Source organism: Schistocerca americana, chromosome 1 (genome assembly GCF_021461395.2).
Source record: "Schistocerca americana isolate TAMUIC-IGC-003095 chromosome 1, iqSchAmer2.1, whole genome shotgun sequence".
NCBI classification, from domain to species: domain Eukaryota; kingdom Metazoa; phylum Arthropoda; class Insecta; order Orthoptera; family Acrididae; genus Schistocerca; species Schistocerca americana.
This window is the reverse complement of record NC_060119.1, coordinates 666,222,841-666,235,642: the sequence shown is the minus strand read 5'-3', so window position 1 is coordinate 666,235,642 and position 12,802 is coordinate 666,222,841. Positions and strand designations below refer to the sequence as shown.

General features: G+C 39.0%; 1 protein-coding gene across 1 annotated transcript in view; it reads right to left on the bottom strand.

The window, feature by feature from the left end:
- LOC124608554 (RNA helicase aquarius) overlaps positions 1–12,802 on the bottom strand; it is a 339,510-nt gene that overhangs the window by 20,522 nt on the left and 306,186 nt on the right. Inside the window, exons 23-25 of the mRNA XM_047139996.1 lie at positions 5,567–5,738; positions 5,264–5,434; positions 3,036–3,233 (exon numbers count right to left, since the gene is read on the bottom strand). Coding sequence (XP_046995952.1) covers positions 3,036–3,233; positions 5,264–5,434; positions 5,567–5,738 — 541 coding nt within the window. The remainder of the gene's footprint in view (positions 1–3,035; positions 3,234–5,263; positions 5,435–5,566; positions 5,739–12,802) is intronic.

The window sequence follows — 12,802 nt, the reverse complement described above, 5'->3', positions numbered from 1 at the left end:
TTAAAATAGCTCGAACAAAGACATAATTCAATTAAGTCACAAACATCTGGAGCAACTTTCTTCCTTATGGTCTCCATTGTATCTGACATTGGGATATTAGTAAATAACAATGTTACTTAGAAACTAACAAGAATGTCACATGCAGATATCTTCGCTGTGTATATAATACCAACTAGGTGTCTCTGTTTACCACATACATGACGTGCTCAAAACAACTGAGTTGGCGAGTTAGTCCCACTGATGATAGGCCTCAAAGGAATCAATTCTTTATGTATCTTGGGTAATCCGCACATTCTGGATGAGACACATAATCGAGCTGTTAGATTCATTGTAATAGAGCTGTCCAATCTGGAGTCTGATATCACGTTTTTTCACTTTCAGAATGATTCTGTTTGTCAGATCACTTTTTAACTTGCGATACACAGGATAAGCTCGTAGTTGTTCCACCTTCACAGCATCCAAAACAATGGTAGCATTCTCCTCTCTTGCTCTGCCTACTTCGCATCTAGCCAATGATGACTACCGACCAATAGCAGTAGGAGGAATTTCAACCAATAACCCTTCTCCAGAATAAGTGTGGAATAGTGCCTTTCTATCCGATGACGATGAGCCACCAATAATATGCACAGAGTTTAGCCAACAACGCCCTGTCTTCTGCAACAGTATGTGAATATTAGCCTATGACGATGGCCCATCAATGGTAGACACAAGAATTTTAACCAATACCCCTACTTCTCCAGCACAAATGCAGGAAAACTCCCATTAATAAGAGAACATGACACTGGTCTCTGACAGTGTTCTAGCAGTATAGAACACCAGAAGATCCTGAAGAAGATCCCAGCAGAGGGGTCAAAATGTTGATTATTTTAGAGGAAATATGACTCGGCCTAACAACCCAGAAGATTTTGGCGACTCCATGTTGTCTTGTGCACTACGACCAGATAACAGGTATACTTGAAAAAAGAGACAGCATTGGTCGTATATTTTTTACTATTGCAAAATCGATTTTCTGTCACTGAGTGACCATCTTCAGTGCTATATTGTATAACTTAAATTGGGATGCACTGTTGTCACTAAGCTTACGGCAATCACATAGAGTCTATGTGATTGCCGTAAGCTTAGTGACAACAGTGCATCCCAATTTAAGTTATACAATATAGCACTGAAGATGGTCACTCAGTGACAGAAAATCGATTTTGCAATAGTAAAAAATATACGACCAATGCTGTCTCTTTTTTCAAGTATGCCAGAAGATTTTACCTTCAGTCACAATGGTCACGAAAGCCTGCAGACTTACATAAATTACAGGCTATTTCTATACTACGTTAATTCTCACAGCCTTTGGCCTTGCACCTCAAAACATGTTTTAAGTAAATTAGGGACTGGGAATTAGCATCAGTTTTGTAAATCTAGTGGCTATTGAGATAGGAAATTGTTATAGCAACTAGAAAATAGTTCTATAAATTGCACACAGCCTTTAATACTTTGGAGACCAGTCACTTAAAAGAATACTGGGCCAAGGAAATCGGCCATTTGTGATGTTATTTAAAGCGTTACTGGCACATACGTGATTGATGTATCTTCAAAAGTAATACTAAAAAAAGACAAAGCTTCAAGGGTTATTCTTCATATTTACTTTAGACCTTTGATATGCTACAAATTTTAAATAACCACAGAAAGCATAATTATCCTCTGGAGAAAAAAGTGCCAGGTGAGTTAGTGAGCATTTTCTTTCTCTTCAGCTTCCATAACTTCTTACTCATGCAACAAACATGGCATATTTGTAGCAGAATTACAGTGAACTACGAAATCGAACAAGAACACACATGAAATTACGTCAATGCAATAATACTTGCTCACACATTCACGACAACTGCTATTACATTCGCTAGTTTCTTTCTAAATAATTCCATAAATTGGCAATAGAAGGGAACACCAGTCAAGGGACAGGTTGTGAGATGCTAGTACCTTGTTCTCATATGAAATGAGTCTGGTTTTTGAGCAACAGGTTGCTTCCACAGCAAGAAAATTGCAGCCCAACCTACACTTGGTTGCGATGTTTTTAACACAAAAGTTGTGGCCAGAGCTACTTTCAGGCTTGGTCTCCAAAGTGCTAATCTGACTCAGATTCATGTAAGCAGGAAATGAAACTGATTGAATATTATGAATCAAGTTGTTCGTTCATAACTGGAGCGGTCAGCAGAAGAAAGTGCTAACCCTCAGTTTAGTAAGGATTAGCCGGCTCACGTTATCTACTGTATTTTCAAATACACCGCATGCTGGAAATAACTAGTTCCATATGTTTTGCTAGATAATTCTGTCTACTATATAAACTGTTTGGTCTTATTGTATTTATGTTATTGCCATTGAATTTAGTTCACTACATAACATGCAGTAACTTAAAATACTTATATGTGGCTTAGCACTTTCTTTTACCAAGCCCTTCAATTTAGAACTTTCCTACACTTCATTCAATAGGAAGGAAATTACCAGGCCTGAAAACATACATTTGTCCATTCAGTTGCAGGATTTGGTGATTGCATGTAATTTCATGATATTTACGTCTTTTGAGTTGTTCACATAGTGACATATTAACCAGAATCAAGTCCAAATTCAGAAACAGCGTTGTCAATGAAGTACGACATTTACACTTGAAAGTACATTCATCACCAACAGCAACATACAGCCAGGATGGAACAGTACTGAAGTCCTGGATGAAGAGGGCTGTTATTTACACAAAAATCAAATTTTCCAGAATATGCAAACTTAAGAAATTTCAGGAAGCATCCAGAAATGATAAATATGAACTCCTGGATGGAGAGGGATGTTATTTATGCAAGCATCATATATTCCAAAATATACTAACTTAAAAAATTTCAGGAACCATTCAGAAATGACAAATAAAAAAACAAATAAGTGCTGGTGGTTACGTTTGAACTGGTGATCCAAAGTGAACTAGCAACTGATATTAAGCAGTATGCACACTTGGTACTGGACAGCTGACCCATGTAAAACAGTGACAAGACAACAGTTACCTGACTAAATGCTGGAGTCAGCTCAAAACAATTCTTGAACAGTGATGCTCTTGCAAAGACATACAAGCCAAGTCTCGCTCGTGACATTGCAACAACAAGACGTCGCACATCACGTAGATGTCCCACAGCTCGTGTACGCACCAAGGATAACAAGATGTAATCATTTTGCTGTCCCTGATATTTATCCACTGTAGTCACCTGAAATTATAAATGCATTAAAATGTGTGAATATCCATTTTGTGTAGTAATAAATGCTCTTTCTAGTGATTGAATGATGAGTATAACTTATATTTTACAGTTTCTGCTGAAATACCACAATAGTAATAAATTATTTTTGTCTTACAACACCTCTGTTGTGCATCACTACACTATTCTGAAGGTCCATACCTAGCCAAGCAATACCTGCAGACTGTGCTTACATCTGACAATACACGACTAATGTATAATCCTACCAGGCATATTTTGTTGTTGATATTGTTAGTTTGTGTTTCTGCAATTGACAACGATTCTATTTCTGCCGAGTACAAAAACTATCCACTTACCTCCAGAAAAGTTACATTCATATATAAGACAGAAATGTATATGTAAATGAAACTGCAATGTCACTACACAGTGCCATTATGGTCACAAACCAAGGTGAATGAGCAACATGTTCTGTGAAGAGAGAAACAAAGAATATTTTCCAACATTTCCAGATTGCTTCTGTCTCTCTTGTCATAATTTTTCCTTGCCATACACTTTGGCTGTTCTCTCATTGCTACTGGCAACATTATCTAGGTGCTGCAAGAGAAGATCATTTCTGTTTTTTTATGCTATCTTGAAAACTGATACACAGACAAGTGACAGCAATGGTGTACCTTCTCATCCAGTATGGTAAGTCTCCCCGGACCCGCAGTTCTGGGTGACTTTCCTAAAATCTATCTCTTTTCGTAGACATCTACAGTACTTTTCCTTCACCCTCCAAAAGCCTGCCAATCACAACAGTCTTTTATGTGTGTGTTCTGCCACCACTTGGGGAGTAGATTTTTTGTCTATCCAATTACATAATTAAATAACATTAGGCATGTTTTGTTACTACCAGTATCACACATCATGAACACCGCTGTATCAATTTAGCTATCCCCAAATACATGGTAACATGAAAATTATCACTAAAGGTTGAACTCATACCCCAAAACACAAACAGACAAAATACACAGAAGATGCTACAGACAATTGTGTCATGAGTTTCTCTTCAGTTTTCTGCTGAGTAGTTCCTCACAGACCAATCCATTTCTGAGTGTACACACTACTATAGTAAACTTCTTAGAGAAGTTCTGCACTACTTGCATATATGTCAACATGTGTGAGCCTAATACCAAGGGGAGCACAGAAAGAATAAGGCTTATGAAACTAAAAATAAATTAATAAAAACAAAACAATAACCAAAATAAAGGCAAACAAGCATTACTTTGCACATCTGTGAAATCAAAATCAGATTCTGGGTAACATTCAATATAAAGGATCTATTACCCATGACCTGAACATGTCTGCTACACTGAAACCAGCTGTCTGTGACAGGCATGAATATTAGAGATCCTATCTGGCATGCTTTAGCTTACAAAAAATGATCTGCCACTATCCACAAACTTTCTCTCTGGGCAAAATTCCACATAATTACTGGTTTCGAAACTCTGGTATTCTGTGCAGAGGTGTTGGCAATTCATCACGCATATACTATAATTCTACAACAAGTCATTTCATTGATAAATGTATGCAGTTCCATATATTGGTCATCTTAATCAAAAACGGTTTAGAATTACACTCTTCTCTTACTATTTGCAGTGTCCTTTCACTGCAGCAACCTATGACAAATAACACCTAATAAAAGATAAAGTTCTGCTGCACTTATACATAATACAAAATCTAATTTGGATTCCATATCATCCTAAGCTTTCATGTTCAGCAACTTCAATTACATCTTCTGTGCCAAATTTTCACTTCAGAGCAATGACTAAGTGGGGTTCTATGGTGTAGCAAGGGCTTTTACATTCCCTACTTTCATGAACGATTTTACAAAAACAAAATGCTGAATTATATTGTTCTCTTGTCTTTTGCAGCATTTTTATGAGTAATAACAAATGACAGAATAGATGCTTTCAAACCAGCAACTCATTTTACAGATAACACTTTCACATGGTCTGATATGATAATAATAATAATAAACGTTAAAATTTTAGAATTTATACCTTGTGCGGCCGCCCGATAAGTGGATTTGTCGCACATCGTATATTGACCACATCTCTGATTAGATGTTTCTGCCCATTGTAGGTTGTCAGAATAGAAATCTTATGTGCAGGATAACCAAGAAGTCTCATATACATAAAGACAGCTACACAGTACTCAGCTTCAGCAAGATTCTGTGAAAAATAAATAATGTGTCTTAACAGAATCACAGAAATTTCTACTATCTTTAAAGCTAGTATCACTTATTACACAAGAAAAGAAAATGTGTAAAAGATTACACATCTGAAAACTAATGACTTTAATACCTGGTAAAAGTATGGGCTCGGTTCAGTCTCACCAACGCCATTGAAGTCTTCCACATTAATAAGCTGGAAGTCGAACCAAAATCCAGGGTTTGCCACTCTGTATTCTGGCCATGTCTCCACATGTGCAAGATTGCCAAGCTTCTTATACCGCCAGTTATATAGGTTACAAATACTGCCAAAGAAAATGAACATTAACACAGTAAGGTTTATTTCAATGAAAATCAGTGAGTCTAGAAAAACAAAAGTAGAATAACTGAAGATTTACAAAACCCCCATGAAAGTAATTTCAATGCTTAAGCTTAGCGGCAGTATGATGACCTGTCCTCACAGTTATGAAACTAACTATTTAAAGATTACTAATTCTGACATTTTGCAATTGATTGAATTCTACCGTTATGTATGCCAGCTTAAAAGTGCTCCTGTAGGAGCACAAAGAAGGTGAATACGCTCTCTTTAAAACACTCGTACAGAAAAGTGGGGAACCAGCTGCCTCAATCCTCATTCTGCTGCCCTCGCCAAAAATTTTGCCATGTGAACATATTCAAGCTCTTTTAACACAGAATGTACTAAATCCTTTTACCCTGTCACACTCTGTACTAAAGACTTCACCATTCAGCATCTCCCTCCCCACACACACCCCCCCCCCCCTCCCTCTCTCTCTGCCCCTCCCCCACCATATCCTTTTTCTACGACTGGCTCTTTCTCCTGCCTGTCTCTCCCACTGACACTGTCTTCATCACTTTCTCTTGCTCTTCCTTACCACTGTCCCCTTCTCTGTCAATTTACTGCCGCCCCATCCCACTGCCACTGTCTGTCCCATTCTTTCTCTCTCCCATTGCCACTATCTCTTTCTTTCCCACTTGCAGTCTGCTGTATTTTTCTTCAACTACAATTTCTCTTTTCTACACATGTCCTTGGGGATGGTTTGCTTGGTGTTTTGACCTCTAAATCAGGAAACTTTAACACGTGGGTATAGGGGATGAGCGAAAGTGGGCAAGTTTTTTCCCATTAAACTTCACTGCTGTGGGGCATACAGATCCCCCCTACCCCAAAGCCTGTGTAAGGTCTCCATTCATCTCCCTTTTTTGCCTCCACTGTCTCCACTCTCTTTTGCTCCCACTGCTACTATCTCCATCCATCGCTTTTTCTCTTTTACTGTGACTGTCTCTCACTGACCACCATGGCCATCATCACCACCTTTCTCTTTGGCTCTCTCTGGTATTGTCTTCATCCATCTCTCTAATCTTTCACTGTCACGTTCTCTCTCCCACCATCACTGTTTCCTCTTTATTTTTCTCCAACTGGCATTGTCTCTTCTCTCTTCCACTGTCACTGTCTCTCTGCTAATCTCTTTCAGTACAGAAAGGGCGAATACGGTTGCACACAAAAATCTTTGATGAGGAAGGCTGAATAAGGACTGAGGCAGATGGTTCCCCACTTTTCTATCAGAGTATTTTTAAGAGGAGCATATTCTTCTTTTTGTGCTCTGACAGAAGTACTTTTCAGCTGGTCTGCTTCTTTTCCTTGTTACACAAGGGTCAGCTGCTTATACAAAACAGGTTCTGAAGGGCAGTAAAGTTTTGACAGTTTATTTACACACTTCAACACATATAAACAACAAATAAGTATGCGTAATATAAGATTAATACAAAATTGTTCCCCATCCAACACAAGCTTACTTTACACCGCTTTACATAAAAATTCACGGAATTTTTAGGCTACACCTACAATATACAAAAAAATTTGTTGTTTGATTGGCAAGTACAAAGAATTTCGTATGACAAAATAATTTTTGTAAGGCACTTAGGCCACCATGTGGTACCATCGAATTATTTCAAGTTGACACAACCTATATAGGCACGAAGTGCCCATAATACGGAGACAGTACATCATAAAATTCTAACGATGAGTAAAAACATTGTTTGGTGAACTCAGAACCTTCGTGATGACCCCAGAATCCTTGCCATGACTTTACTACATCAGTTAAGACTACATTTACTCCTCAGATTGTAAATTTTGTGCATATTTTACATACATAAGTATGGTAAATTTGAATCTCTGGATCTCGGTGACAGGTAATAATACTATAAAGGTTTCAAGGTTGCCCAAGATCATCATCTTAATAACACATGGAAAGATTTTGATGATTTTTAATGAATAGGAATTAAAGAAGTGGCCATCCCCACAATCGATGTTCTGGTAACCAAAAATCATGGTTTTTCGGGGAGGGGGTTCTAAGGAACCACCATGAAAAAATGGTGCTTTCATAAGCTGCCTAAGGCCCACCCTAGGCCACACCTAATGTAAATGAATCAACCAGTTTGTTCAATTTGCCTGGACTGGAGAAAGTGTGTAATGTTTACATTTTGACCTTGTAGTGTTTGATAGCTACAGTATGCCGCTCTTCCATTAGGTATATAAACAGTCGCTAGAACAAGGACTATCCAAAACACTTGACCCCTTAGCTCTGTGATCAATGGAACCTGAGGTACGACCCTTGAAAAATCGCATTTTTGAGGCATTTTGGGACAACACAAACACACAAATTTCAGTGAAAAATTCCCATGGTTTTTAAAATGTCGGGTTTTCAAGTGACATTCCTTCGAACACAGCACAATAGCCCAGAATATTTTATTAATTGTAATTGAAACCCTCTACAGCATTTTAAGCATGATTATATTGTCAGTTTGTTTCCTGCTTTTCCAAATGTCAGTTATGTGACAAAGGGATATTGTGTGAACCAAAGGAAAGGAAGGAGTACAAGAAAGAACAGAAAGTCATTGATTTCCTTTATTTCATTTAAAAGCAGCATATTTTATCTACATTAGATGGAGAGAGACACAGAAATACCGTTAAACTGGTTAAATTAGTAAGCACACACAACCAATGGCTGATGGCAAAACAGGTCTAATTAAGTGTACAGGATTGGGAATGTCTCATTTCACATTCAGAAGTTTTTTAGCCAGTCCATTTTGTAGCGACTGTTACACCCATCGATTGTAGTAGTCAGGCGTGTAAACAATGTTCCGTCATTTAGCAACGCTGTTGCAATGAAGTTGTATAGTGCCTATGAAGTGATGTGTGTCAACAAGTTAATCGCGGCAACTGCTGAGTTCTGACATTGGAACATCACTACAATAAAGGTGCATCCAGTATATTTTCGGTATTTGTAACTGAATGTTTTTTTGAAGTATGGGAGCTTCAGGTACAATTATCCTGTCAGTTTCTCCAAAATGATGGTGAACTGTAACATTCCACAAGTGATTACTTCACACTTTCATTCACAGTTTGAATGTTTTTAAGTGGATGCAATAAAACAAAAACATCTCTTCTCACAATCTCCTCCTCTTCTGTATGAGTCCACTGACATCCATTAGGAAAACATGCTTTCTCTTCATTAAGAAGGTGTAGGACGTCAAACAGGCCAACTTTAAGAAGGAGAGGCACCACAAGACATTTTAATTTCCACTGTCTATACTTTTAGAAATAAATTCATAAAACTTTGTCAGGATGAACAGGAAGGATTCAGCATTCACACTCATAGCAGTGGAAGTCCAAAAACATACCAGAATTATTTTTTATATGTGAAATTTCATCTTTTTACAATTACTACTGGCTGCATTTGTTGCTATTGGTACACTTTTCATCATAGGCAAGAGAGATTCTGTGATGAATTTTGCACAGCATACAGACCATACTTACAGGTATATGAAACTCTAGAATTTTCGAAATCTATTAAAAACTGTGGAAAACATTGAGATAATTAACTATAAACTTTGAGTTTTTTCTAAACATGAAGTTTAAAATGTAGCAGCTCATTCATTTTTTCATAAATTAAATAAATTCTAGAGTTTCATGCACCTGTAAGTATGGTTTGTATGCTGTGCAAAATTCATCAAAGAATGTCTCTTACTAGTGGAAATTAAAATGTCCTGTGGTGCCTCTCGTTCTCCAAGTCAGCCTGTTTGATATCCTAACACCCCCTCCCCCCCCCCCAAAAAAAAAAAAAAAAAAAAAAAAAAAAAAAAAAATTAAAAAAAAATTTTTTTTGAGGTCCTTGTAACCCCCAATTGTAAACTCTGCAGCTACCATTTTGATGTTAAATCAGAATAGCATTTTTCTAGAGACAGCTGGCATTCAGGAAAAGGTATGTGATATGGCAAGTACAATCAATTTTGGCCCAACATACAAACACAATTTGATTTCTGTGGCTGAGAATTCTTCCGGGTTGTATGGCCATGGCCCATGGAACTCTTCAATCCCTGACATTTCGTCCAAGGCTACATTGGACATCTTCGGAGGCAAGACTCAGCACAAGCACCTCTGAAGGTGTCCAACATATCCTTGGACAAAACGTCAGGGATTAAAGAGTTCCATGGACCATGACCATACAACCTGGAAGAATTCTCAGCAGCTGAAACATCCAGTCATGAAAGCCTTCATTGTCTGACAATTTGACTTTTTCTTCTGAAATTTTGTGTGTGTGTGTGTGTGTGTGTGTGTGTGTGTGTGTGTGTGTGTGTCAGTCTTCATTTTATGACAATTTGAGAAAGAGAGAGAGAGAGAGAGAGAGAGAGAGAGAGAGAGAGAGAGAAGTTGAGTTCTGTCAATGCCATCCTATGTAAAAACACACGGAACTGTAAGCAAGACACAAGTGTTATTGTAATGAATGCTGCATTGGCATGGGAGGTAAAAGATTCGAGGATGTCCTTGTTGAGTGGACAGATGTGCAGATTTTCACAGGAAAAACTAAGGCTGAAGAACCGCTGGGATATAATTAATAATTTTCTCAGTCACAACTATATGAAGGCAAACTGTAGAGTCTGTGGAGGATACTGTGGTCTATGCACAGTGACAAAATTTTGTCCAAAGTAGTGGGAGAGATCATTTGTTTGTTCAGAAGGGAAGGTTGCCATTGTTTGCCAGCTTTAGGCCTGTCGGTGATAACAATCGAAAGTACATGTCCTGCAATCTTCCCCAAATAATTTTACAGAAACTATTTGGTTAAAAAAGTTTATTTTTGTGTTACTTGTAGCCTTATACATCAGCTTCATGATGACATGCCAATCATTTCATTAATGGTCACACTACCTGTGGTATTTGCATTTAAGTAAAACACCGTCCAAAATTTGAAAAAGTTTGCAATGAAAAATAGAAATAGGAGTCCTTATGATTTTGCATTTGATGCATATTATATAATATGCTGCTGCATATGAAATTTAGCTACTGAAGTGAATTTTTCAATAACATGAAAAAGGTCGCAAATAGGCACAAAAAAAAAAAAAAAAAAAAAAAAAAAAAAAAAAAAAACTGTCAGAAAGTGAGTTTTGGCCAACAAGGCCTTTGTCAGAAATAGACACCAACCAAACAAACACACACACACACACACACACACACACACACACAAACAAACAAGCAAATGCAACTCCCACGCACATGTGGGAAACCCAGAATCTACTATGTAGGAATCAACATGGATTCCGGAAACAGCGATCGTGTGTGACCCAACTCGCCTTATTTGTTCATGAGACCCAGAAAATATTAGATACAGGCTCCCAGGTAGATGCTATTTTTCTTGACTTCCGGAAGGCATTCGATACAGTTCCGCACTGTCGCCTGATAAACAAAGTAAGAGCCTACGGAATATCAGACCAGCTGTGTGGCTGGATTGAAGAGTTTTTAGCAAACAGAACACAGCATGTTGTTATCAATGGAGAGACGTCTACAGACGTTAAAGTAACCTCTGGCGTGCCACAGGGGAGTGTTATGGGACCATTGCTTTTCACAATATATATAAATGACTTAGTAGATAGTGTCGGAAGTTCCATGCAGCTTTTCGCCGATGATGCTGTAGTATACAGAGAAGTTGCTGCATTAGAAAATTGTAGCGAAATACAGGAAGATCTGCAGCGGATAGGCACTTGGTGCAGGGAGTGGCAACTGACCCTTAACATAGACAAATGTAATGTATTGCGAATACATAGAAAGAAGGATCCTTTATTGTATGATTATATGATAGCGGAACAAACACTGGTAGCAGTTACTTCTGTAAAATATCTGGGAGTATGCATACGGAACGATTTGAAGTGGAATGATCATATAAAAGTAATTGTTGGTAAGGCGGGTACCAGGTTGAGATTCATTGGGAGAGTGCTTAGAAAATGTAGTCCATCAACAAAGGAGGTGGCTTACAAAACACTCGTTCGACCTATACTTGAGTATTGCTCATCAGTGTGGGATCCGTACCAGGTCGGGTTGACGGAGGAGATAGAGAAGATCCAAAGAAGAGCGGCGCGTTTCGTCACTGGGTTATTTGGTAACCGTGATAGCGTTACGGAGATGTTTAATAAACTCAAGTGGCAGACTCTGCAAGAGAGGCGCTCTGCATCGCGGTGTAGCTTGCTCGCCAGGTTTCGAGAGGGTGCGTTTCTCGATGAGGTATCGAATATATTGCTTCCCCCTACTTATACTTCCCGAGGAGATCACGAATGTAAAATTAGAGAGATTAGAGCGCGCACGGAGGCTTTCAGACAGTCGTTCTTCCCGCGAACCATACGCGACTGGAACAGGAAAGGGAGGTAATGACAGTGGCACGTAAAGTGCCCTCCGCCACACACCGTTGGGTGGCTTGCGGAGTATCAATGTAGATGTAGATGTAGATGTAGATGATCCCTGTCTCTGGCTGCTAAGGCCAGACTGCAAGCAGCGGCACATGATGGGAAAGGCAACCAGCTGGTGGGAATAAGGACAGGGAGGGATAGGAGGGTTGGGTTGCGATGTACAAGGACGAGGTGGAGAGAGCAGAGGGCAGCTAGGTGCAGTCTGTTTCACAGGTAGCCCTGCCTTTGATGGGATAAGTGATGCTTGTGACTGGACTGGAGCAGGTGGTTGTGGGAGGATGTAGAACAGGTCTTCCATTTATGTCTATTATAGGGATATGAGCCATGTGGCAAGGGTTGGGAGCAGGGGTTGTGTATGATGGATGTAGGATATTGTGTACATTAAGTGGGCGGCAGAACACCACACCTACTACCATCTTTTTACTTCTCTCCGTTTCTGCACCCCCCCCCCCCCCCTCTTCCTTCCATGCCTTCTGTTTAACTTCATGACTACACCTGGCTGCACAACCCTCTCTCCATCATATCCTTGTATGCTTCCACAAGCAGTACTGTACTGTCTCCCACCCCTACTCTCCTATCCCCCAATCCCCACCTCATCCTCCTCCTTACTCCCACC